Genomic DNA, 25,173 nt, shown 5'->3' with positions numbered 1-25,173 from the left:
TTGAAGTGGAAGTGAGGGCAGTGTGGCTGTTGGGAAAGCATTTACTGAAATTTGAAGTTCTACCAATAATGGTGACTGAGAAAAACATTGAGCCTGTGTGCTGGTACCCTAAAGACCAGTTAAGTTCCTGAAGTATCAGGCTGGAAAGTTTCTCGGGAGAATTGCAATGGGAGCATGCCTGTGGGTTTACTGGGGTTTTATAGCTGCTTGCTGAAACTTAGCACTCTGTACTTCTGTAGCAGCATCTTCTTAGTACTGGTCTGGGAATACTTTTATAGGGTTCTTCAGGGAGGCTTAAATAAGTAGCTTGTTTGGGTCATATGCCATAAAGGAGTAGATTATTTTTTTTTCCCAAAAGTTTGGTCATACCCTCCTGTAAAATCCTCTATTTTAAAAGCTCCCAATTCTGTACTCACAGGTCTTCCATATAAAAAGATTCAACCATAACAGCAACGTTAGTAGCTGGCTTGCAGGGATCCTTTTTCGGCCATACTGGACAGTTTTGGGCTAGACTGCTGTTGAGGAAAACAAAAAAAACACATCTGAAAATGGATTGTACTGTCCCCTTCTCATTCAGAAAATCTGCACACTGAAATCCCTTCTGCATCAGCGCTGAACCAGTGTTGCTCAGCTGTTGTGTGGATTCTGGCTTTTTGTCTCACAAAATAGGAGACTTGACAGAGTGTGTGTTTTGTAGCACACTCTGTCTTGGACCATGCAGAGTACAAAAGGGGAGATCTGTGGCTAGAAACTGGGCTGGTGTTACCCTTAAATTTACAACATCCATTTGACAGTTGTTCAGATATCCAGTGTTGGGGATGGATGGGAACACATTATTTTCTTTTTTTTTTAAAGACAAAGAGAACTGATAGGGACTCGTTGCTGAAAAACTGTGAGACAAACCCTGTGTGTGTTTTTATATGGAGCCCCAATTGCACCCTTAATGAATGGATATTTGCTCCCTTGGGACATAGTGACAACCTGTTACTATGCTGAGGTGTCCTTCCATTCCCCAGTAAAGGCCTGACCTTGCAAATTCTCTTCCCTGCCTGACCAAATGCCACAAGTCTGGTATCTAAAACAAACTCACTGCATCCCCGTCACCCGGTGCCTGTTCCCGGGAGGGTGAGGATCACACTTGCCTGCCTTAGCTGAGCCGAGACTTAAGTTGTGGTTGTCTGACAAGAAAATGTGGTTTTCCTGTTCCTAGGGGCTGCGGTCTTGTTCTCTTGACTCTACCAAACTGAAATGGTGTTGTAGTTAAGATGATCAAAAGACATTTTTCTGCTCTGCTTGTTTGGCCACAGCTGCTGAAGGAGTTTCTTGTCTTGGCATCTCTGCTGAGATCTGTCTCTGGCTGTTTACTGGAGAGAACAAAACTGTATCTAAGGCATTGGTGTTATCATCAGTGCTGTGAAGCGCTTTTGCACAACCTTGGGTCTCTCACGAGCCTTGCTCCGAGGTGCTGCTTGGGAAGGATAGTGAGTACCACATCCCTCGTGCTCTGGAGGAGCTTGCGGGAGACAGCCACTGGCCTGGCAGTGCTGCCTGGGGAGCATCTGTCTGGGTAGCCTACGCTGGCCTCAACCCTAGCTACAGTAGGCAGAGCTGGGTAGCAAATCTGTGTAGAGGATGGTGGAAATACCTTCTATAATCGTTTTCAGTGGGGATGTTGATGTGGGAAGCATTTTAATTGCAATTGTCTATTTCCAGTTTTATTTCCAAGGCTTTGGTCCTGGTGACTTTGCTTTGGAAGAGCAGTCGAGCGTGGTGAAGGACCAGGAACTTGAGCCTCAGCTCTGCACCAAGCAAAAGAGCACGTGAAGGAAAAGGGTTTTCTGGGAGGGAGATGTGATTGTAGGGTGTTTCTGGGAAGGCACAGATGTTTTCTAAGCCTGTTGGGTATGAGCTGGCAGCACTTCTAGAGAGTAAGAAGTGCTGTGGATGAGCAACTCAGCACTCCAGGAGACCTCAGCATCTCTTGCAGTAGATAAGCTTTATGCAGTTGTAGACTGGAGACAGCTGGTAAGGCAGAGTTGGCTCTGTGTGGAAGGTTGCTTTGTGCAATCCTTGCTCAGCTTCTCTTTGAGGTGCCAAAGCTTCCCAATTGGCTGTGGCATGTATTTTACATGCCCAGAGACCTTGGCTTGTTTTGGTACTGTGTCTGTTTTGGAGAACACAAAAAGATGTTGTTTGGAGGAGTCTGTGTTGGGAACCATTTGATTAAATAACCCCAGTCTTTCTCTACCCTCAGCCCTCAGCACAGCAGGGACCAGGGCTGTCTTGACTATCCCTGTGGATTTTAGGTGTGTAACTCACCCTAAGCTCTGATGCTGCAGGATTTGCCTCCGTAGCAAGGTAGGGAAGTGGGCACTCTGGTAGCAAACAGCTCAGCTCTTTCTGAATGTGAATTTATATCTGTTGCAAAAGCCCAAGGCACTCCTCTGCCATTGATGATTGGCAGTGTCTAGCTGATGGTTGGTACAGTACCATGACAGGTCACATTTCTAGCTTAGCCAGAAATACAAAACTGCTAAAACTATGTGAATGAGGACTGCAGCCTGCTGGGTTTGACCCTAGTGTGTCTACTGGCAACTTTGGGTGTAGAGGTGTGGCTTCAATTTTTTTTCTTTTTCACTAACCCTTTCCCACCACTTCAGAAGACTCAAAACGTTTTTCTAGAAATGAGTAGGGCCCGAAGCCAGTATTTTGGTTATATAAACAGGGTTCTTTCCTTGTGCTTTGCCTCAGCATAGTACTGGCTCATTTTCCTGGAAAGCCTCTAAAAAAAGCCAATTTCAGTATTAGTGTAGCTATGTCACAGAAGGCAAATACAAAGCCAAAATGGCCTCCGAGTTAAAGTATGGCAAGACCTCAAATATCAAAATCCTGTATAGCAGCAAGTATTCAGACAAAACTGTTCCTGACTTAACTTTTGAGAGAAGAAAACCTGGCAATAGTTGCTGCCTTTCTGTTACATGTCCCCTCCTCCACTTCCTTGGATGCCCTGTAAAAGTTAATTCATTACTGTTTGTAAAGGACTCTGCCATTTCTCTGCCAAATGCCACTGAGGTACTCTGCATTTCTGTTGGGTCTTCTTGTTTGCTTTCCCTCTTGGCAGTGTGCTGTGACATGGCCTTCTTCAGGGTAGTAATAAAAATTAAAAAAAAAAAAAGCAAGCAACCCTCCAACTACACAAAATGCAAAGCAACAAAATGTAGAGCCTTACTGATACTGCCTACAAGGAAAACGGGGTTTCCAGTAGGCAACTGTCCTGTGCGAGAGGTGTTTGGGGTTTTTTTCTCATGTCACAGGTTTTTGAGTCTGAACTGTTGCATGAAAATGCTTTCTGTGTCCTGATAACATTTTTCTCTATTCTCGCAGTTTGTTACAATGCCTGAAATATAGTGAGCTGCCAGATCCTCTTTGTAGGACAGGAGGAGGATCCTCACTCTGACCTTCTTCTCCAAACAGGCAGTTAAGCATTGAGACTTTCCGTTCATATTCTTCCTGCCCCTCCCCATTCTTTTAAAATTATAAACGGAAGGAAAGCCTCCGTTTGCTGAAGTGCGGGGTGAATGAATGCAGTGACTGACGCGGTGCTGAGCTCCTCCCGAGACACTGCTGCACGGAAACAGCCTCTGAGCGCGGGTTCCAGGAAAGCTGCCAGTTTCCATTCCCATCGGACCTGGTGTGCAGGTGGAGAGGTGCCTTGCTGCAGCCCCTTCACCTTGCTCACAAGGCAGCAGAGGCTCTGCCCTGCAGTGAAAAGTCCCCAAACCCCCTAAATTTCTGTTGCGAGACAGCAGGCTTCCTTAGCATTTTGCTTCGCTCCTGAGGGCTGCTCTGGATCCTTATTTTCTTGCAGTTACCCTCTTCCTTGCATGTTGAGTTGCACGTGTGTGTTGGGTCCCTTTCTGCCCTGTTTGGGACAGCTGTGCCTGGTCAGACGAGGGGTCCTCTTGCTTTGCAGCTCCCACACAGGGCAGGGCTGGCTGTCCTGTGCTGTGCAGGGTGAGGCTTTCCCCTTGATGTGGGTGAAGAGGTTGAGCAACGCAGCCTGGAAGGCTCTGACTCAGCCTTCTCCTTGCTCTTTGCTAATTATTTTGACCCTTCTAATTTTCTTGTCTGCAGCATCTTCTCTCTTTTTTTTTTTTTTCTTTAAATGAAAATTTGAAGAGTCACAGTACAGCTGTCTTCCTAACCTGCCATGGTTAGGACAGACTACATGGAAAACAGAAGTGGCCTGGTAGAAATTTAGGAAACTGATGTTTAATTGCAGTTCTCTCCCTAGAGAGCAGACCCTCTGTGTGGCTGGGGTATCTCTTATGTGGGACTGAGCCTGTACTCGGTGTTCATCAGTGAAAAAAAATAGCTGGGCTTTAATTTTCAGGGTAATGATGGTTGCTTATAGAGATGTAAAAGCTTTATTGCATTTGGATTTTGGGTACATGTGTCAGTGAGTTGGTGGGGTGAGTTATTTAGTGAGGGAATGGAAGGGGTAGTGGGTGGGGAAGGCTGGCATCCTGATGATAATGTTCTCTGTGGGGTCCAGGGAAAATATGTATGTATTAAAATAAATTACTCTCTCCTGTGATACATTTTGTTTTCTCCTAATAGAGCTAGTTGGTCAATGGAGCACCTCCCTGACATTTCCCACTGCTGGGATGGAAGTCCCAACGCTGTCTGAGTGCAGTGTATTAGCAGGGTATAACTGTTCATTTTTGTCTTCTTGTATTCAGTTGGTCCTAGTTTTCCAAACATTGCATTTTGAGATGAAACTCTATGGGAAGTGGCCATGGAAAAACTCGGTCATGTTTGAATGCAGTCAGAAGGGGGAATGTGTGCTGCTGCCTCATGACTTTTTATGAAATTTTGTTTTTAAGCTGCAGCAAATTCAAAGTAGAAATCAGAAGTTTGGCAGTGAGAAATAAACTGACTTTCATTTGTTCTGTGGCAGTGGGTCAGTCTGTACTACTTCATTAAAGGAAAATTATTTCCTTGATGAAGTAGTGACTTTTTGTTACATTTCAGTAGATGAGTGCTACTTTTTGAAAAACCTGATATGAGGAAATAAAAAGGATCGTCACCTGAAAGGTAAAGCTGCTTTAAGATGCTCTAGCTGGATGCAAAAGACCCCACCAAACAGATGGAATTTGCTTCAAAAGCTAAATTCATCATCTTAAAGCTATACAGCTAATGAAATGTATGGTGCTGTACCATAATACTGACTGATGAAAGTATACAGTGAAAAAGTCTGGGTTTGTTTTTCTCTCAGAATCTTCTGAATGGGCTGGCATCTACACTTTGTGTTCACTGATCAGTGGGGGGGGGGGGGCAGCTGGAGACTGAGGGTGGTGGTGTGGGGTGTGTGTTTAAATTACTGGGGTGTGATGCAGAAGTTTAGTGTTAGCACAAGGCACAGGAAGATTTAAACTGCTCCTTCAGGAGCATGCGTTGAATCAGTGGCAGTGCTGAGAATTGAATTTATGTCTTAATTTGTTGATGTCTTATTTTCCCACGTTACTCTCCTCCTAATGCTTTCTTCCTATGTTGTAACATGTGTGAGAATACTTGGTTGCTTTCCTTAGGAGAGGTGGTGTTGGTAAGTGTAAACTTTACAATTAACTGGCAACAAATGTGTTGGCAGTTCCCTTTAAAATTTTTGTGGGTTCAAAATGAAATTAAGTGTGGGTTCTTGGCAAACTCCAGCTGGCTGAATCGGTGATCCTGGTGATCTGCTGCCGGCCGGACGCCACGCTGGGGCGTGGAGCCAGAGCAGTGGGGAGAGAGATGTGTCCTAGATCCCACGTGTGTGTTGGCATTTTAGACACCATAGCTCTGGCTTGTTTTGAAATACTGCCCTATTTGTTGGTAGCAGTGTCTACAGACATCTATGTTGTTGAAATGATTGAAAGGAAGATAGCTCTGGGTTGAGCCTTTCCTGCTGCTGGCGTGTGTGCTGTTTTGCTCCCATGTGTCATCATTTTATGTAGAGGCATCCCTTCAAAGGAATGGAGGGAGTGTCACTCTCCTTATTCTGTCCCTTGCCTGGGATTTAACAAGCAATACTGAGGTAATCCCTTCTCTGGCAGCCATACTCCTCAGGCAGTGATTTTTATCTTGCTGTGAAAGCTGAAGAGAGATGGGCTCTTGTCAGTGCTGGGATGGAGGAGATCTGAGGAGCTGTGAGGTGCGGCTGGAAATGACTCAAAGGGAAAAGCATCCATCCTGAGCTGATCCCTCCATCTAGGCCAGCCAGCTACAGCAAAAGCAGCGTGGTGCTCTGATCTTCAGCCTGGGCAAGGTCTCTGCGTCACACCTATTCTACTGCTGAGGCAGGCTGAGCTCTTGCTCTGTGTTTTCCCATACTCAGGCAGCCCAGTGCTTCAGTTTGTGTGCTGCCCTTGTTTAGGGATTTCCTGTCATTCTTCTGTTGAGGTGAGGGCAGAGACATTTATCTTGCATCTCAAATGAAATTTCAGGTCTGTGGACGTGACAACCCTGTTCCAAATAATGTGGCTACCTCTTTTGTTTCCTTAAAAAAAAAAAAAAAAAAAAAAAAGAATTTGTTGCATATTGGGGGATTTTATGTTGTTTGGTTTTGTTTTTTTTCCCCTAGCATCCAGCGAGCTGCACTGGTGGTTCTGGAAAATTACTACAAAGATTTCACAGTCTACAACCCAGCCTTGTTAACAGCCTCCAAATCCCGTGCAGCCAAGCACATGGCTGGCCTGAAAGTCTACAATGTTGATGGTAGGTGAGGTAAAATGTAGTCTGAGACTAGGTGGGTTGGGGAAGGGCTGGGTTGGCTTTATGCTTTGTTATGCACACATTCTCACCTTTTTGCTTTGCCAAATCCTTGTCTCTTGCTGGAAATCTTCCTGATGGTGCTGAGTTCGCTGCTTCCAGATGAATTTGCAGATGTATTTAGCCCACAATAAGGTTTTTGTCTTTGCCAGGTGAAATGGCCAAGTTTTGGGTCAGGCTTAATTATTATGTGGCTTGACAAGTGCTTTTCAGCACCACTGCTTGTTTTAGGCAGCCACTGCTTTTTGTCACCCTTGGGTCATCTCCTTGGTTGTTGATAGTACAATAAACACAACTTTTAACCTAAATGAGTTCCCCAGTTGTATATTGTGCTGCTTCCACAGCCAGCCTTCAGGAAGGTGAAGGAGGTCGATACCAGTGTGGGAAGAAGCAACTCTGTAAGCAGCAGGTTGCCAGCAAAAGCAGTGCTTGTCAGCCTGCAGCCTTAGCGCTGAATTAGCTGAGCCTGACATACGCATGGCCATGCTCCCAAGTCATCGTGATGTGAAGCAGTTCATGGAAATTCAGAGGCAGATAACTATCCCCCTTGAGCTTTGCCATTTTCCAAGCCTGTTGCAAACTTTCCAGCTTTAAAGAGGCCGGCGGGAGGATGGATGGGTGAATCCCTGTGGACACTGAGCAGTGAAAACTGCACTTAATCATTTGACACTCTTAACCCCTTATCAAGCCCAGCTTCCACTGATAGCAGAGTGTGCCCAGCCATCACAGCCTGTATAAAAGTGTGCATTCCTTTGATGGAAGAGCTGAAGTTGTGCAGGGAAGCTTTGATGGTGAAGGATAGCTGAAGTCCTGTGGCAAGATGTAGTAAAGCACATCCTGCCTGTGAATTTGTTAGTATTGAAAGGCTTTGAGAGCTGGAAGGGACTGAAGGGACTTAGCTGGGCAAGGTAGTTCTGCATGCAAGGTGTGGAAACTGAAATACGAAAAATATCAGTCACATTGGAAAACATGACACATGATTGTTTTGCCTTCAACAAAGTTTCACTGCCTTATGGGGGTATTTTAATTTATTTTTTTTTTTCACTTTTGGTGACTTCATAAATTTCAAAGACCTTATTCTTAATGTTTCCCCAAACCTGATGCAGCGCTCCTGAGTCCATAAAATTAATTGGAGGTTTAGATCCTTGGTGAGAAGTCCCTATCCTGACAGAGGAAGGGGGAAGCAGGCAGGAGAGAGAGGGACAGGCTTTGTTGTGTGTCTCCTGCTGCCTGGGGTGAAGAAGCTTTCAGGTGGGAGAGAATGGGTTGGAGAGGGGAAGCAAACAGACTTGCTCAGCACTTTTCGAGAGGTGAAATCTTTCATTCCAGCTGCTCACTCTGTGAGGCTTGTTGTAGAAAGAGAGGGCTTCTGGATCCTGCAGGTGTCTACACACCATTTAAACCCAGTGGCCCTCCTGGCTGGCTGCAGGATGTGCCATTCTGGTTACTAGCTGGCTCATCTTCTCCTGTGCTGCAGCATCTCTTCAGAAGGTGACAGGGTCTCTGTTCCTGCAGTACCTGCTGGGGCAACAGGACTCCCAAGCTCAGAAGAAAAACTGCTGGTCTAGTAGCAATAGTAGTTTAGGAGCTGCTAGGTCACAAAACTTTGGAAGAGAAGGAACCAGAAGCAAGCTCCTGGCTGGCAGGCCTTTCCAAGTGTCAAGCTCATGAGCCTGCCAGGGCCTGAAAGCTATGCTTTGCATTCTGGAGCAGTACTGGTTGCCTGGGCTGTTCCTTGTGCAGTGCCGCTGCCTTTGCGGACGTGGGAATCTCAGGCTTAGAGGCATGTCCTTAAGAAGATTCCCATCCATTTTACAAAGCAGAGTGTAGTTCTGGCTGCAGCTTGCCTTGGCATCCTGACAGTCTCTTACACCCTCCATGTGAAAAAACAGTAATGCTATTAAGGCAGCCTGGTTTATTGGCAGCTTTTGTATTTGATACTGGAGCAGCTGGGAAGGCAGAACATCTTGCTGTAATTTCTCTTATACAGAGTGGGGAGGCTCACCTTCAGAACCAGCGTTTTCATTGCCAGGCATAGTCACCAACACAAGTTACAGTTCTAACCTAAATTTGGGAGCTAGTGTCTCCCTTGAGTCATATTCACCATTTCAGGGCTGTCAAACTAAGTCTAAAGTGTTTAGACTCTTAAGCTGTCTGTGTGAATGTTTGTCCTTCCCACTGTTGAGCTTCAGGATTCTGTCTTGGAATCTGGTTTGTGCTTTTTAGGAAAACATTTTAAAAGTTCCTTTGCACGAGTAGAACAATTTTAAGCATGTCTGCGGAATTGATTGGCCTTAACCACTGCCAGTTGAGAGTATATGCTTTCAGAGCAGTTAGTCAGAAAAGCAGCTCTTAGTGTTTTGGAGACAGTCCTAGACTTTTCCTTTTTCCCTCTGGGTAGACCCACCTTTATCCTCTATCTAGATAGAAGGGTTGGTAGACTCTTCTGGGGCAACGTTTGTTTCCTTCTCTCTGTCCAAACAGCCAGAGCTGTGAGCTTCATAGGGGAGCTGCAGAACCTGCTACTGTATTTTAAGGTCACTAGTTAAGGTCTTGTAGTGGACAGCTCTGTCTGGGTGTTACAGAGCAGGCTGCAGCTTCCCTGTTTCTGTAGCTGTGTAGGATCTGTTAACAGCAACAGAAGCTGCAGTGGCAGGTGCTGCTCAGAGTGCCATAGGAAGCTGCTACACACATAGACCCCAGCCTACCCTGTTGCAGGACTGCTGCTCTGACAGCATCTGCCTTTCTGGAAAGCCTTATGCTTTGGCTAAAGGTGACCCTGCTGCCTCTGCATCCTGTTTTTTCCTCTCTGCGTGTAACTGGAGTTTGGTTTTCGTTCATTCATCTCCACATCTCATGATGTTCTTGTGTTTGTCTTTCTCCTCTTTCCAACTCCTCACTTCTTGTTCTCTCACACTGTCTTGTTGCTGAAATGTGGTGTGTTCCAGCTGTCCTTGCCTTCAAACTGAAAACATATATAATGGGTGGTAAGTTGCATCCTTGGCATGCGCGCCTCACCTCTGCCTTTGTGTTGTGTTGCGCGAGATCCTTCATCCCAACTAACTTCCCTTGTCCACGTGCCAAAGCCCCCTCTCCAAGCCTGCACTGCCTAGCAGGGTTTCTACCAGAGCTTGTCAGGATCGGGGAAGAGTTTATAGCTTTGACTGGGAAGGCTGGAGCCGCAGAGCACTTGTGACAGATGCTGTGGGGTGCTGGTCTGTCCCAGCCCCAGCCCTGTGTCAGTAATACCACCTTTCTCGTCTCCTTTTTGCTCGTCCTCACCTCCTGAAGGCCCAGGTAACAATGCATCAGGGCAGTCCCGTGCCATGATTGCAGCCGCAGCCCGTCGCAGGGACTCCAGTCACAACGAGCTCTACTACGAAGAGGCCGACCATGAGCGCCGGGTGAAAAAACGCCGTGCAAGGTAAAGCCATCCTTTCCTGAGTGCTGCTCCTTGATGATCTGAGGCTGATGTGAAGAGGGGGGGGACCTGTGATTAAGGACTGGGGGTTGGCTGTAAATCCGTTGTGGCGAAGAAGCGTATGAAACCCAGATGCATAAGGGATGGTGACAGCTTGCAACTGGAATTATCTGAAGAACATGCATAAAGCAGAGCTCATGCATATTACGCAGATAAGCTAATGCAATGTCTTGGATTAGGGAACAGTCCAGTGCTTAACAAATCTGTAGTTACTTGCTGTAGGAAATCCCACTGCTTTCCCCCATGCCAGGGCTTGTCATCTCAGCTCAAGTAATCCAGGGACAGGATCGGTGGAGCACTTGGTGTTGTTGCCTGTTCATGCGCGAGGAGATTATTTGTGTTTGCAGACAGTCTGCAACATTTTTTAGTAAAAAGGGGCAGTTCGATTGCCCTTTTCAATGAGTTGGGGAGGAAAGACATGACCAGAGCTGTTTGTTTTATTTTGGGACACAACTATGTTTTCTGTCAGTCACATTTAGGCTGCAGAGTTGATGCTTTGTTGAGATGACCCAAGATAGTGCCTCTATTTGCTCTGGAGCCTAATTACCGTTTGTAGTTAACATACTTAACAGTTGAAGGCAAATTGCTTATGGACAGATACCCCTGAACTGAGCGGTGTTTGGAAGGAATGTGCCATAACTGGAAGGAGCTGGCTTGTTTTGTGTTTTCTTTTGGCAGTTTATGTTTCATTGGGAAAGTGCTGGCACAGGGTCCCCTGTCCTGCTAGCCTGCTTTGGTCTGACCTGTGCTCTATAGCTGTTGTCTTTTGGGCTCTCTTCCAGCCTCAGAGCAATAGGAACTTAAATTTTCCTTTCTGTGCAGTGTAGCATCCGAACTCAGACACGACTCTCTTGCTTGATGACTTTCTTTAGAACAGCTGCTTAGACAGAGGAACGCTATCAGTCACTAGAATATCAGGCCAGATGTTTCCAAGGAGGAAGATCAGAGCTGCAGCAAAGAGACACGAGGAGATTAGAAACTGATTTCCACATACCCCCCAACTACCCCAAGTCCAATTAAACAAAACGGACAGGGGTCAGGGCTTCTTGTGCTGTTCCTCATATGTAGTCTGATCAATATGCTATAGCTCTGCTTGTTGTGAGGCAGCTTCCCCTGGCTTTAAGATGCTTTTGGTATTGAGGGCAGCATGGACAGGAGTTGGTGATTTGAGTGGAAATCTAGTGTGAAACAAGCACTATCTGGAGGGGTGAAAGAGTTTTGCTGAGTGACTCTTCCATTATCATTGTTTTTTCCTCACTAACTGCAGTGTAGCCCCCTCCCACACTTCTTACTTAGTACTGGGCTAACTTGCAAGTGGCATATGGCATCTGTTTGCCTTTTTATGGTGTGGTCTTGGTGTTTGCTCACCTGTGCCAGAAACGGTTTGCAGAGGATGTCTTTAGCTGCAGTGTTAGGAATGAAGACAGGAGCCCCATCACTGTGCAGCAGAAGGGTGCAGAGCAATCATTCAGTAGCAGTTTGGTACTCAGTTGGTGTAAATTGCATCAGACTGCAGCTTGTGAGCACAGAGAGTCTCAGAGCAGTCTGTCTTGGGTCATGTTAGTTTATAGTCAGCCTTTTCCCGACTGCTTGCCTGTCCTTAGGCTTCACACTGCAGTACTGTGTGCTGAAACCGTTGTTTTCAAAGACAGGCATTAAACACAAGGGCAGCTGTGTCTTGTTTGAGTCATGTAGCTGATGTTTATGCTGTGTTGGCAGAACCAAGTATGACACTTGGGCTTTTAAAGTCTTAATCCTGGTTTATGACCCTCAATCGCTGGATGGCTTGGGCAAGGAAAGAAAAGCTGCTCTCTACTCCTCAGACCATCAGTGGCAAATGTTTTATGTAGATTGCCTGATGGCAGGCAGTGACTCAGTGGCAGAGATGGGAGTAGGAGCTTGTAAATCCTGACTCCCAGGCTCTGCCTTAACCACAGACCCATCCTACCTCTGCTGTTATGGCTCTTGATGACCTGATTTTCCTTCTGCAGGCTTGTGGTTGCAGTAGAAGAGGCTTTCACTCACATCAAACGCCTCCAGGCAGAGGAACAGCAGAAAGCTCCAGGAGAGATGATGGACCCCCGAGAAGCAGCCCAGGCAATCTTCCCCTCCATGGCGAGAGCTCTGCAGAAGTACCTTCGCACCACCCGCCAGCAGCAGTACCATAGCATGGAGAGCATCTTGCAGCACTTGTCCTTCTGCATCACCAATAACATGACACCAAAGGTAACGCTTTCTCTAACGCTGGTGCAGGAAGGAGGGGGAAAAGGGATGGCACATCTGTGTGCATGCAGAACAGAAAATAGTCAAGGGAGGTGAGTGGATGCTTTTGTAGTTGTTGTTTGTGATATGGTCAGTGCATTGTAGGTTGCATCAGGTCTTAAAGGGAAGCAATGTTTCCTCTACAGCATCTTCTGTTTTATCTGAAAGTGTCTATGAGAGAATTGTTCTCCTTTCCAGTTCAGCACAGGGAGTACCAAAGAAATGTTTGAGATGGTGACTTTTTATGTCCCTTCTGCAGTGCTGCATTTTGGTCTGCTTCTAATTATTGCCTAAATGCCTGTCTGTCTGACAGTGTTTCTCATTCATGGGCCGCTTGGTCAAATGTCAGTTTGCTGCTTCATGCCCCGACTGTGACTGTTGACCTGCAGACAGAGGGAGGGAATGAATGATGGGGGAAATAGGTCACACAGTCCCCCTCCCACTGTCCCCCTTCCCCTCTCAGAACACCCCGTGATCCTAGAGAAGGGTTAGAAATGGGAGAATTTACTTGTGGGCATTGATCAAGGACTTGCTATGTTAGGACCAGAAATGCTGTCAGGAAATGGGGCTTAGTACCCTCTCACTGGGATCCACTGGAGCCCTTGCCCAGGTGTGCAAGGGGGAGTTCTGCTGCCATTAAGAATGCAAAGACTTTGAAATGTACGAGATGTCAGGCGACGTTCCCTGTTCCGCTTCCAGGTTTGCAGCCTCAGGCTGTAAACATGGAAACTTCTGCTTTTTGCCTTAGCTTGGCCTGAAGAAGGGAGGGCCAGCTCTCCCATCTGCCTGTCTGGGACTGCAATTCTGGGATGGGTTATGGGGTTGGTAGGGGAGAAATGACCTCTACTCTACTGAACTGCTGCCAAGGGCAGTGCTGACAGCAGAAGTTGGGGCTGTAACTTTGGAAGTTTGCTGGGGTGGACTGAAAGAGGATCTCCTGGTGGTCATGTCTGCTCCTGGGGTCTGAAAAGCTGGGAGGTGGGGGAGAGGATGTCTCTTGAAGCATGGAAGCTGAAACAATCTGCGGTGTGGCAAGCTTGTGCTCACGAAGCCATATGTGGGGATGGGAAGAGAGCGTTGATGCAGAGCGAGTTGTGGGCTGGTGTTAACGTGTGTCCCTCTCTTGGCAGGCATTCCTGGAGCGTTACCTCAACCCAGGCCCAACCCTCCAGTACGACAGGGATCGCTGGTTCTCCAAGCAGTGGACACTCGTCAGCGAGGAAGCGGTCACAAGCGGGTTACAAGATGGCATCGTGTTTGTCCTCAAGTGCTTGGACTTCAGCCTTGTTGTTAATGTGAAGAAAATCCCCTTCATCAAACTCTCAGAAGAGTTCATAGACCCTAAGTCTCATAAATTTGTCCTCCGCTTACAGTCTGAGACTTCAGTCTAAGGGATTTTGAGGGTGGGTTGTCTGGGGATTTTTTTTTTTTTTCAATATTGTGCTTTTGGGTTTAATTTCCCCAATGCTGACTGAAACTGGCAGATGATGGACCAGTAATATTTGACCATCTGCACTTTATTTGGAAAAGGGAGGGGGAAGCTGGGATATCTTATCTAGAAGAAGTATCGTAAGAGGCGGCAGGGTGACTTGGCTCGGTTAGCTCAGCCTTGGAGACAGAACAGATTTTTTTTTTCTTCCCCCCCGCCCCTTTCCAGGCATACTGTAAATCTCATGCTCACTCTTTCTCCGCACGACTGCAGCGTTGGTATTTTTGTTGGAGCGCTGCCTTACGCCCTGCGCTTTTGCATTTCTGCTTTTGCTACCTGTAGCTGTTTCTGAGAGCGCGTTGCTCCACCTCTCTGCTATAGCAGCCTGCTTGCAGCGGGGCATGGCAGTCCCTGTTCACTCAGGGAGGAGAGGGTATCACAGGCAGGGTAGGAGAGGGCTGCTTCTGCGAGCCACCTGATCTGGAGACTGAAGACTTTTATGCTTTTCCTCCTCTCCATGTGCCCTCTTCTGTCAGTGTACCTTTATGAGCATAGCGGGATGGTTTTGCTCTCTGTCTCTCTGTGAAGTTGCTTTGTCTTGAACTGGATCAGCCCATCTTGCAGCTTTTCAAATTTTTATTTTTTTTTTTAATCAGTGCTTGTTACTGACACTGTTGTGCGTGACACAGCTCCGTGTTATCTTTTACCTGCTTTCCTTTCTCCTGCTTGCCTGCATCTTTGTCAGGCACTCCCAAGGTTCCCTGTTTCTGTCCCCTTCTGTCTGGCTTTCTGAATGTTTCTTCAGCCACGGTCCCCTCGGGATCTGCCTTACCGCTGCTTCCTTTTGCACCTGCAAGGGCTGCATGTTTGCACTGGGACAGGGTGGGTAAGTAGCTGGCTTCTCCTCAGATAAATCACAGACCCTCCCTATGTCTGACAGCCTCTTTGAGGGCAAGGGGGGTGCAGGCAGGAATGTGCCTCTCCCTCTCTAGCTGGCTTCAAGGGCGTCTGGAGGAAAAGACGGGCAAATGCACTTCCCTCCTTGAAGAGAGGAGTCAGGGAAGGGCTGACCTCTGCCACGTGCACTTGCTTTGGAGAACTGCTGTGCTCTGGAAACACTGCAGTGTGTCCTTTCCCACCGTACGCCTTCAGCTGTAGTTAAGAAATACCAAACTATTTCTGAATGTTGAAAATCTACCTGCCTTTCTTGGTCTTTCTGTACTGCAAGAGTTTCTGCTCAGTGCTGGGATCTGCTCCCAAGAGGTGCAGTTTTGTTTGTAAGGCTGCCTTTGCCCATCAGGCCAGCTTTCACGTGCAACTGTAGCATCACCTGGGTTCTGTGGGGTTTTGGAAGGTTTTTATGTTTTAACGATGAGCCTGAAGCGGTGTCTGAACTCCGATTGCTGGCACAGGGCATCGTGACTCTGGAAGCAGCTCCGAGGCTGGCAGTGACCTGCCTTCACTCAGGTCCCTCTGAGACACACCCCCATGCCAGCTCTGTGGCAGTGGATTTGCATGTGTGAATGCAAATGCTGGGTGTCTTCTGCCCAGTCTTTTACGCAAATATCTCTTATCAGGCAGGATCTGACTGTGCCCTCAATACCCATGTCTTAACGCAGAGGGCCTCAGTTCAGCAAGGTAAAGCCAGTGCCTTTCATTGCCAGGGTACACCCTCTTCCCAGGGGCTGCGACAACCCCTCTTGTCCCCTTTGGCCTTCCCTGAGCTGCTTCCATGCTCCCACCAGCGCACAGTGGCCAGTGCCCACCATAGGCTGGTGGGAGGGAGCAGCCACCTTAAGCAGGGGTGTTGGGTTCACGGCAGGGGGGGTCCAGCCTCTTTCAGCTTCAGCAGCAACAGAGCTGCGTGTCCAGTGGCACCTGCAGACAGTCCCCTCGGGATCAAGGGAGCATCCTGGTGAGCGAGGGTCCAAAGTGGAGATTCCCCATCCAGGTGACAGCTGCAGTGTCCTGCACCTTTCTTACAAGTGCATGCTAGTCACCTGGATCCTCTCTTCTCCACATAATGTACCAGACGGGGTTGTGAAGAAACTAAATGACTTGGTACATGATGGGATCAAGCCCGTGTTCCTTAAAGGATGGGAAATAGGTAGAGTTTTCCCTTCTCTAAACTTCGTGTTTGGGTTTCTTTCTAAGTCAGGCTTTCTGGTAGTCTGTGTGGGAACTCATGTATTGACTGGGGCCTTTGCAGTATTTTGTTTTGAAAAAATAGGTTTATTACTTTTTAAAAAAAATAAAAAAACAACGGGGGAAGCATATAGTATCTCCCACTTGGCTCTCCTAAAGTATCTGAATTTCATGATGTGCATAACCAGCAAGGTGGGAGAGACTGGGAGTAGCTTGGAAGACTATGGAGCACTTACACTTGCGTGGAGGCTACTGCCTGTGGCTGAATTGGCTCATTTCTGTGAAGCCAGAACAAGAACCACCTCTCTGGGGGCTTGGGTGTGCCATGTGCGTGAGAGCACCTTGTCACAGGCACCTCCACAAAACTTCCTTACTTTCCCAGGATTTCCTTCCCCTTTCCTTTTCCCTCCCCCACGAGGGGGGTTGTCTGACGGTATCTGCTCAGGAAACTCATGTCTTAATTGCGTTAAATCCTTGAACACACAGAGAGCCAGACGGAAGCGGCGTGTGCTTGCGCTGCATCTGCTTCCTCATCTGTGCGCTGTGGTTCAGCGCTGCCTTTTCTGCCTGCTGTCGAAAAGGACATTGTCAAGGGAGGGGGGCACAAGCTCTGCCCTGTGTCAGCAGCATGAATGTTTTGCCTGATGAAATCTGAAGGAGAGGACGTGGCCTCTTGAACGGTCTCTTTAGAGATGCAGCCTGCCTAGGGGTGAGGACAGACTAAAAGGCGAATTGGGACTCCTGGTGGGGTGTTTTTTATGACGTTTTATTTTTCAGGGTCTCTCTTGTTCCCCCTCTCCGTGCAAAGTCAGGGGAGCACTGTCATACCTACCTCACTGGGGTGTTGTGAGGCTAAACTCAACTTGTCGTCAAGTGCTTTGAGATGCACAGATGGATCTGTGGCATCTATAGGAATTCAGACTTTATGAAAATGCTGAGCGGTGGGAGCAGACTGGTTTGTTTAACTCTGTTTATAGCCAGCTAATGAGTAAGAATCGAATCACAGGGAACGAAGCTCTGATCCAAATCCTGCAGTCCTTACTTCTGCAGAGCTTGCCAAGAGCTGAGCATAAATAAGGCTTGTAGGGTTTGCCAGCCAAGTGCAGGCTGTTTTCCTCCAAATGCCTCTCCTATCCCGCACTGTCTCCTTGCACATATTCTCCCTCCTCTCTCCCAGCCTGGATGGTTGTACCTTGCTGGGAATTAGGGTTTTTTTAGCATTCAAATGGTTTATAAGACAACCCTGTTTGTGGTGAAGTGGGCAATGTCCCCCTCAGAGGAGATGCTTGCACTGGACATCCTTCACTAAAGGCTGAACCATTTGGTAGGGTGCTGTATTGCCTAGCCAGGAGTGGTGTTGCCCCACTCCTCTTTTCCATGTTGGCGTTTTTCCTGTGACTTTCAAGTATGCTGCTCATATACTTCAAAGGCTTTGTTTTTGCTCTCAGGCTTGTTACAGCCTAAATCCAAAACCATGCTGAGATTTTCCCAAACCAGATGCAGCTAAGACTTTCAACTGTTCCAGAGCAGATGGAAACGGCTGTGGGTTTCCACGAAGGCTGGCTTTCTCTTTCATGGCTAAAGAGTGAAAAAGTCAGATTTCTTTCAGCTTCTGTTGGTGTAGGGGGAGATATTAGCCCCTTAATACCAGTCCTGTAGCTAGGCCTGGGCAAAAGTTGTTAGCACATCTGTTTGCTCCTCTTTGCCATGTGGCTGCAGCCATCCATGTGTAGGCTTGGTGGGGCTACCTTGGGTCTTGGACTCCTTTCCTTCTCACGGGAGCAGAGCAGGCAGTGGTCTCAGAAGTGTTAGCATCCTAGTACTGCCCTCCATAGTGTGCCTGTCCCTGACCGAGCCCCCGTGGTCAGCTTGGGGAGGTGGGGGGGGCTGCTGTCAAGTTTTCACCCTGGGGCAGGGGAGATGTTGCTACCCACAGAGCCCTGTAGGCAGCAGGGGAGCTGGGAAGGGGGGCACTGTCTGGAAAGTTGGTGTGGTGCAGCTTGTGCATAGAGTGGGGTCATCTCCTGCTACTGGAGTTGTCCTGGGTGCCTTCAGGAGCAACCCCCTCTGAAAGGAGGTCTTAGAAAAGCAGATCTCAGCCTCTGCCAGCTATTCCTCTAACTTCTGCCTCAAAACATTTTCCTGCCAGCAACTTCAGTCACTCCAGCTCCCGTCCTCCCTCACTGTGTTTTTTCCCCGAAGTTCCCGAGCGAGGCAGAACAAGTATCCGCTGAGGTGGGAGGTGCTAGGGTTGCAGTTTGGAGCTTGGGGGCAGCTCGTGATAAGGTGCAAGTTTGGGGGAGATCAAAACAAATCCCAACCCTCACGGAGCCTCTTAACCTTTTCCTTTGGGATGGGGATCTCCACACAAAGCCTTGGGAATCTGCTGTTGCCAAGTAGCCTAAATCTGCAGGGAAGCAGTTTCTGAAGCTGGCCCTGCAAAAGTAGCATTTAAAAGTCTTGTTTGAGATGTGCTGGTTTCCAGCACTTGCTGCTGAAGAAACCAGAAAGGTCCATACCTGGCAAAACGTGGAAACCTATTCGAGCTGATTTCATCTTGCTTACCAAAACTTGTAAATGTGCCCTTGTCAAAGGTAAAACAAAATTCTTGCAGTCTTTGGCAAAAATGCTGTAGTCTGGCCCTAGACTCCGCTCTTCAGTTGCGCTCAGCTCTGCCCTGCCGTACGAAAGCTGTTCCTGAGGTGTGTGTGCAGATCTCTGCTTTCTCACTCAGCTTGTGTGTGTCTGTGTGCTTTTTTCCTTAGAGATGTGTGCATTATACATGTCTAAAGCCTCAAGACAGGCTTGGTGGTTCAGTGTTTAAACTGTGTTAAGAAGGAAACACTCTTGGGTTTAAGGTGTTTGTTGGTGTTTTGGTTTTTTTTAAAAAAAAAAAGTAAAACCTCCCAAAACCCCCAAATTTCTGTTCTCTGAAAAGAAATGGCTTTGGACCATGAAATCTCCTACAGGAATATGTATTCTTCTGCGTTCAGGCTGCTGCCTCCTATAGATGATGACCAAAAGTTGCCGTTTCCAACAGCTGCTCTGTGACCCATGTGGATCACTTTGGGATACTCCTGAGCTGGGTCCCTGCCATCCCTCTGCATCCCTCCAAGAGACTGTTTGGGTTTTTTGTCCCTGTAAGGTACCGAAGCCCTGAGGGCAGCCAGCCCTGCCCTGTGTGTGCCCTGTCCAGAGAGGGAATCCTTCCCTCTGGCTGCTTCCCGGGCACCTCTCACCAGCCCTAATGATGCTTGGGGGTGTCTCCTGCGTGCACGGGGGGATGCTGTGGCTCGCTACCTGCACAGACATAACTGTGAAGGAATCTTACACTCTTCTGTGCCTGTTTCTTTGATTCAGCATTATTGTGTCTTGGGGAAGGGGGTAGGTGCAAATGCCCTTCCCTCACCCTCTTTTGATCACTGTGTAATACTCTTTTTCTACACAAACTCTGTATAGTAAGATGGGTTTTGCCAAGGTTTTCTAAATAATAGACACTAACCAGCATTTCTTTTTTTCTTTCCTGTTCATTGCACATGTGACTTTAGCTGCAATGGTACATGATCTTTCTGTTCTTTTCTAATTGTGAACTTAAGTAAGCAAATTCCTGGTGTCTGTGACATTAATGCACTGTGGGTCTAGCCTAGTAAACTGTTCTGTTCCAAGCTGGGTTCTCTTAAGTTATAGCTGGATGGGGTTTTGTTGTTTTTAAACTGAAACATAAAACCGTTTTACACTTCGCATATTTTGTACAGTAAAATTCTGGAAATAAACTGAAACCAGATTTGATAGTCCCACTCCTTCCTCTTATCGTTTCAGACAAAAAAAAAAAAGCTTTTCTGGCCTTCAAGCGTTCCTTAGCTGTGGCTGGGAGGGGCCCTGCAAACATGTGGTTTAACCTTTTTGAGGCTTCTTGCCACCCTCATTCTAGACCTTTCTGATCTGCCCTGCCACAGTAAAATGCAAACTCATTTATCACTCCTGAAGAATGACTGGTAGGTGACTGCTTTGAACACCTTGAAATCTCAAATGATGGGGAGCAAATGCAGCTGGAGGGGGAGGGCAGGACTGGCGTGGGAACAGGTTTTTCTGCCTCTTGTCTTCCCATAGTTTGCACACAAATTATGAAGTGCAGGATTCGTTGCCGAGTTCCTTATTTGGACCTGGCGGGGAGGAGGAGTGGCAAGAGGCAGAAAAGCCAGTGCTCCTTGTTTGTGTGGACACGAGCCTCTGCTCTGCTAAAACAGTGTGCGGGGCTCTCGCCTCAACAGCACCCGTGGGTGCGGCTTTCCCCACCTCCTGTTTCCATCACTGGCATGCTGAGAGCTCAGAAAGACGGAGGGGCCGTGCCTGAGGAAATGCAGGAGAAGCCTTCTCACCTAGATAGTCTTTGGTACCTGCTTTTCTGGAAAGCCCCCTTTAATGGGGAGTGCCTGGCCTCACAGCTGGGCCCTGCCCAGCAGATCTCTGTGGCTTCAACTGCTGGAAAATCCACGGGATGCTGCTGTGCAGCGAAAAATACAGTATGAATGCTGGTGGAGAGATTCAGCCACGTGGGTAACTCTCTGCCTGGGGGAGATGGATGTGTTTAGGCTACAGAGCACTGAACTGAAGCCCAGGAGGAAGCAGGAAGGGTGGGATGGGGGGTGTGCTCCGTCCTGCCTCTTGCCCTCTCTTGATCTCTCTGCTTTTGATCTGTCCCCCTCACCTTGCTCGTGCTTTGGCAGTGCCCAGCCCCGGGCTGTTTGCAGCTCGGGGAGATGGGCAGGGAAAGGAAACAACACTGTTACAACCCTGCAGAGCCTGTGGTGGCTGTGCAGCCATTGCTGGTCCCCTCCTGCCCCTCGGAGGAAGACCTGACTTGCCCGACTGGAGCTGTGTAGGTAAAGGTTCTGTACAGGTGTTGTCATGGGAAGGTGTAAGAAGCAGGAATTTAGCACAAAGAAGGTAATGGTCTTGTCAGCCTCATTCTGAACTCTTAGCCCTGAGAGCTGTGTCTTTATGTTGAGCTCAGTGTGCTCTGTTTCATTTGTGGCTTAGTGCTGATACCAAATCAACACCCAATTACTGCTGTTTGTGGCACTTTCTCTTCTGCTGTGGGTTGCAAGAGCCGATGGAGGGAACAGGCTTTGCTAGAGGGACTAGTTCCCTTGGCCTTCACCTAGAGCTCAGCTGTCTGAATCATAAGGGGCTGTGGTGTGTAGCTCAGCAGAAATCAGAGCTGAGGGTGCTGTTCTGGTTTGGCCAAGTCTTTCACAGAAGTTTTAAGGGGCTTTGAGGTGTGATGGAGCCTCAGGTGCAATGTTAAGTATTAACAACCCAAACCTCTGACAAAGGGGATGGAGGCTTTCACTGGCAAACAACGCTCGGAGGTACCTGGTGGCATGGTGAACAAGAGGTGAGCACCTTCTGCTTTGAGGGCTGTACCAGACTAGGGTCACTTGAGAAGGAAATGTTTCTCCTGCAGTGCCCTTCCTGACCATAAGGGCTGTCACTACCCTGAGTCAGCGCAGCAACAACCATTGGGGTAGAATATTTGGTGGCCAAAATGTGCTTTAAAGAAGATCCACTGACCCCCAGTAGGTGATGGGATCAGGCCTCACAATTACAGATGGTCAGAAAACGTCAGCTTTGAGGAATTCATCAGGGAGGTATGGGACAAAGGGGCTGCATGCAGTCAGGGTAGACGGGTTAAGAAAGGGTTTTGTCACCTTAGACAACTGACCTTGCGTGAAGCACTAGCAACAACTCATCGTACGATATTCTTACATTAATAGTTGAATGAAAATATCTGTCTGTGGAGGCGAGCAGGGCTTCAAGCCCCAAAACACTACCTCCTGCTGCTATGTACTGGCTTTGCTGTCTCAGCACCAGATCTGAACTCCTGGGAGGTGCAGAGAGGGATTGAAGTTGAGGGCTTCCAGGGTGCCCCAGAGCTCAGGGAAAGTGGGATGGGTGTGAGGGGAAGAGGATCTCTCAGCAGGATGTGGTGTCTCCCAACAGCATGCAGGAAGGGAAGGTGTGTTGGGAGATGGCCAAGCAGAGTGCTTTGATTTTGGCTTTCAACACGGCTCCAGAGTTTGTGTTGGACTCGGAAGGTGGTGGGTTTGGGTTACAGTCCTTTCCGGTACTGACAGATAATCTGCTGGGGCAAAGGTGTCCGTTCCCTTTTCGTATGTACATCAGTGTGCTGCTGGGTCAGGAGGTGCAGGGAGGAGAGCAGTGAGCATAATGTGTCTGCAGAGGTAGGTAGGGATGGTGCAGAGGGGTGATTGCATATGCATAAATCACTATCTATGAAAAAGGTTACCAGAGTTGCTTTAAAATGCTGTAATGAGTTTTACAGCCTTGCTATGAGCGTGTGTGTTGGTTTACAGAATCATCTAGGTTGGAAAGGACCTTGAAGATCATCTAGTCCAACTGTTCACCTAGCGCTGACAGTTCCCAACTCCACCAGATCCCTCAGTGCTGGGTCAACCTGACTCTTCAACCCCTCCAGGGATGGGGACTCCCCCCCTGCCCTGGGCAGCCCATTCCAACGCCCAACAACCCCTTCTGCAAAGAAATACTTCCTAAGAGCCAGTCTGACCCTGCCCTGGTGCAGCTTGAGGCAATTCCCTCTTTTCCTATTGCTTGTTCTTGGTTCAAGAGACTCATCCCCCCTCTCTGCACCCTCCTTTCAGGGAGCTGTAGAGGGCCATGAGGTCTCCCCTCAGCCTCCTCTTCTCCAGACTAAACCCCCCCCCGTTCCCTCAGCCGCTCCCCATCAGACCTGTGCTCCAGACCCTGCACCAGCTCCGTTGCCCTTCTCTGGACACAGTCGAGTCATTCAATGGCCTTTTTGGGGTGAGGGGCCCAAAACTGAACCCACTCATCGAGGTGCAGCCTCACCAGTGCCGAGTACAGGGGTCAGATCCCTTCCCTGTCCCTGCTGCCACACTATTAGTGTCACAAGCCAGGATGCCATTGGCCTTCTTGGCCCCCTGGGCACACTGCTGGCTCATGTTCAGCCAGCTGTCAATCAACACCCCCAGGTCCCTCTCTGACTGGCAGCTCTCCAGCCACTCCTCCCCAAGCCAGTAGTGCTGCTGGGGGTTGTTGTGGCCCAAGGGCAGCACCCGGCATTTGCCCTTGGTGAAACTCCTACAGGTTTATGCTGATACATTGCTGGTAAAAATGGAGACTACCTTAAGCAGGAAGAAAGCTGTTTTACTTTTTCTCCCCATCTCCCTCTCCCCCTCCATAATGAACTTGGAAAAGGTTGTGGGTTGTTGTTTGGGGTTTTTTCCTTCTGGCTTACACGGTAGTCTGTGATCAGGTTGGGGCCTACTGCAAGACAGCCAGGCTCCAAAGCCATGATCTGATCTTCCCTTCTTCCAAAATCTGGGGAGCTAATACAAATAACCTGTGGATGCCAAGACCCCTCACGCAGCCCTACCGCTGCCTGCTGGCCTCCCAAAGCCGGTGAGTCCTACCCACAGGAGGATGAGAATGGTGGGGCCATGGCCAAGATGAACAGAACAAGCGGTCTTTGGGCTCTGTGTGGGCAGCACTAAATACTATTTAGGAGAGGAAGAAGGGAGATAACTTTTACCTTGTGGGTGTGCATTTGGGATAGCTCAGTACATCCACCTTGCTTATATATCTAAATGGAAGTAGCAAAACCTTGAGAAGGTCAGTAAGAGAAGGAGGAGGCAATGTGAAGTCGGTGGAAGAGACCTTGGAGCATAGGGTGTGGTTTTCCCCTCCAGCATCCTTAGAAACATGAAGGTACAAAGATTTTAAAAACAGAGGCACCACAAATTGCTCTAGGCATGAAACCGTTCTGTAAATTGAAGCATTTTAAGTCTCTTCTAAAGGCTTAGACAGCTACAGTCTTGGTTGCCTTTTTTTGTCTCTCTATTTTTTTCGTACTACTTGAAAAGGTAGCAGGAATGAAAAGTAGATACGTGGAGAGAGGGGACTTCTAAAACATACTTGATTCAGCCTCTCTGGAAGTTTTAAGAGACACTCAGAACTTTTTAGCTCTTTGGACCTCTCTTCAGCACAAGTCAGATTCTGTGGGCATGCTTTAAAAGAGGGAATGAGAAGTATCTGATTATATCTGGGCCACAGATGTGAAACAGATCTGCAAACCTTTTAGCTTCTATTTTGTAAAAGCTCATTCTTGAGTACTCATAATACCAGATCCTACAGTTGATTATAATTTTGCTTTGTAAGTGGTTGGGAGAAACTGGTTTAGTAATTCAGTAACTAGGCTGTGGGAAGCTGTGCAAATTCCTTCAGCAATTTCAATTTGTGGGGACCAAAATGTTCTCCAAACATTTAGTTCCTTTTGTCATTCAATAGCGTCATTCTTTGTCACTAGCAGGAGCAGGGTTTTGATATGTTGGATTGAATTTTAAAGCAAAAATCTAAGACCGGGCAAACTTCAGGGCTGCTCTCTGGTCAAACATAATTTTATTTTTACCTGCATTACTGAGGGAGGGACGGACTTAAGCTGGGATTCCTCCAAATCCAAAAGCAGAGGATGGGGTCGCCCATGGCTATTTAAGTCATTTACCACCCACAACCAAAGGAGGGCCGAGTCAGGACAACTACTGGTTTTCTTGGGCAGGGAGTTGGCTTTCTGGCTGCTGTTGAAGTATGGGATAACCCCTACAGCAAACTCAGTTCATTTAACCCTCGAGGCTTATTTCTCGTGTGTGAAGTCATGACACTTGCTCCGGTGGTAGGGTAGTGTGACTGCTGATGGCACTGGAGGCTACTGATCTCTTCCACAGTGGCAGCCATTGGCGCTTGGTCACAGGGTGATGGTTCCTCACCTGGATTTTGGGACAATGGGAAAAGATGCCCAGCTTAAAAAATCCTTGTGTTTCCTCAGTGCCCAGCTGGTGAGAAACAGCTTTGTTTTGAGTGTGTCCTATCTGTCCCTCGGAAGAGGAAAGTCAGTCTCAGCCTTGTCCAGTCAGCTTTCTCCTGGGGAAGGAAATGTTGTCCCTCCCCATGTTCACAGCCATGGCTCATGGCATGAGGGTGTCCACCA

The 25,173-nt window shown here is 48.0% G+C and overlaps 1 protein-coding gene across 1 annotated transcript in view; it reads left to right on the top strand.

Annotated features, from left to right (window-relative positions):
* The window catches only part of VANGL1 (VANGL planar cell polarity protein 1), a 46,162-nt gene extending 26,257 nt beyond the window's left edge, over positions 1-19,905 (top strand). The window contains exons 5-8 of the mRNA XM_074897277.1: positions 6,623-6,756; positions 10,102-10,234; positions 12,283-12,517; positions 13,684-19,905. Of these exons, the coding sequence (XP_074753378.1) occupies positions 6,623-6,756; positions 10,102-10,234; positions 12,283-12,517; positions 13,684-13,944 (763 nt within the window). The 3' untranslated portion in view covers positions 13,945-19,905. The remainder of the gene's footprint in view (positions 1-6,622; positions 6,757-10,101; positions 10,235-12,282; positions 12,518-13,683) is intronic.
* The last annotated feature ends 5,268 nt before the right edge of the window (positions 19,906-25,173 follow it).

The sequence above is a fragment of the Athene noctua genome, chromosome 1, assembly GCF_965140245.1.
Source record: "Athene noctua chromosome 1, bAthNoc1.hap1.1, whole genome shotgun sequence".
Taxonomy (NCBI): Eukaryota; Metazoa; Chordata; class Aves; order Strigiformes; family Strigidae; genus Athene; species Athene noctua.
Note: the sequence above shows the minus strand (reverse complement) of the source record. Positions and strands in the feature narration are given on the sequence as shown.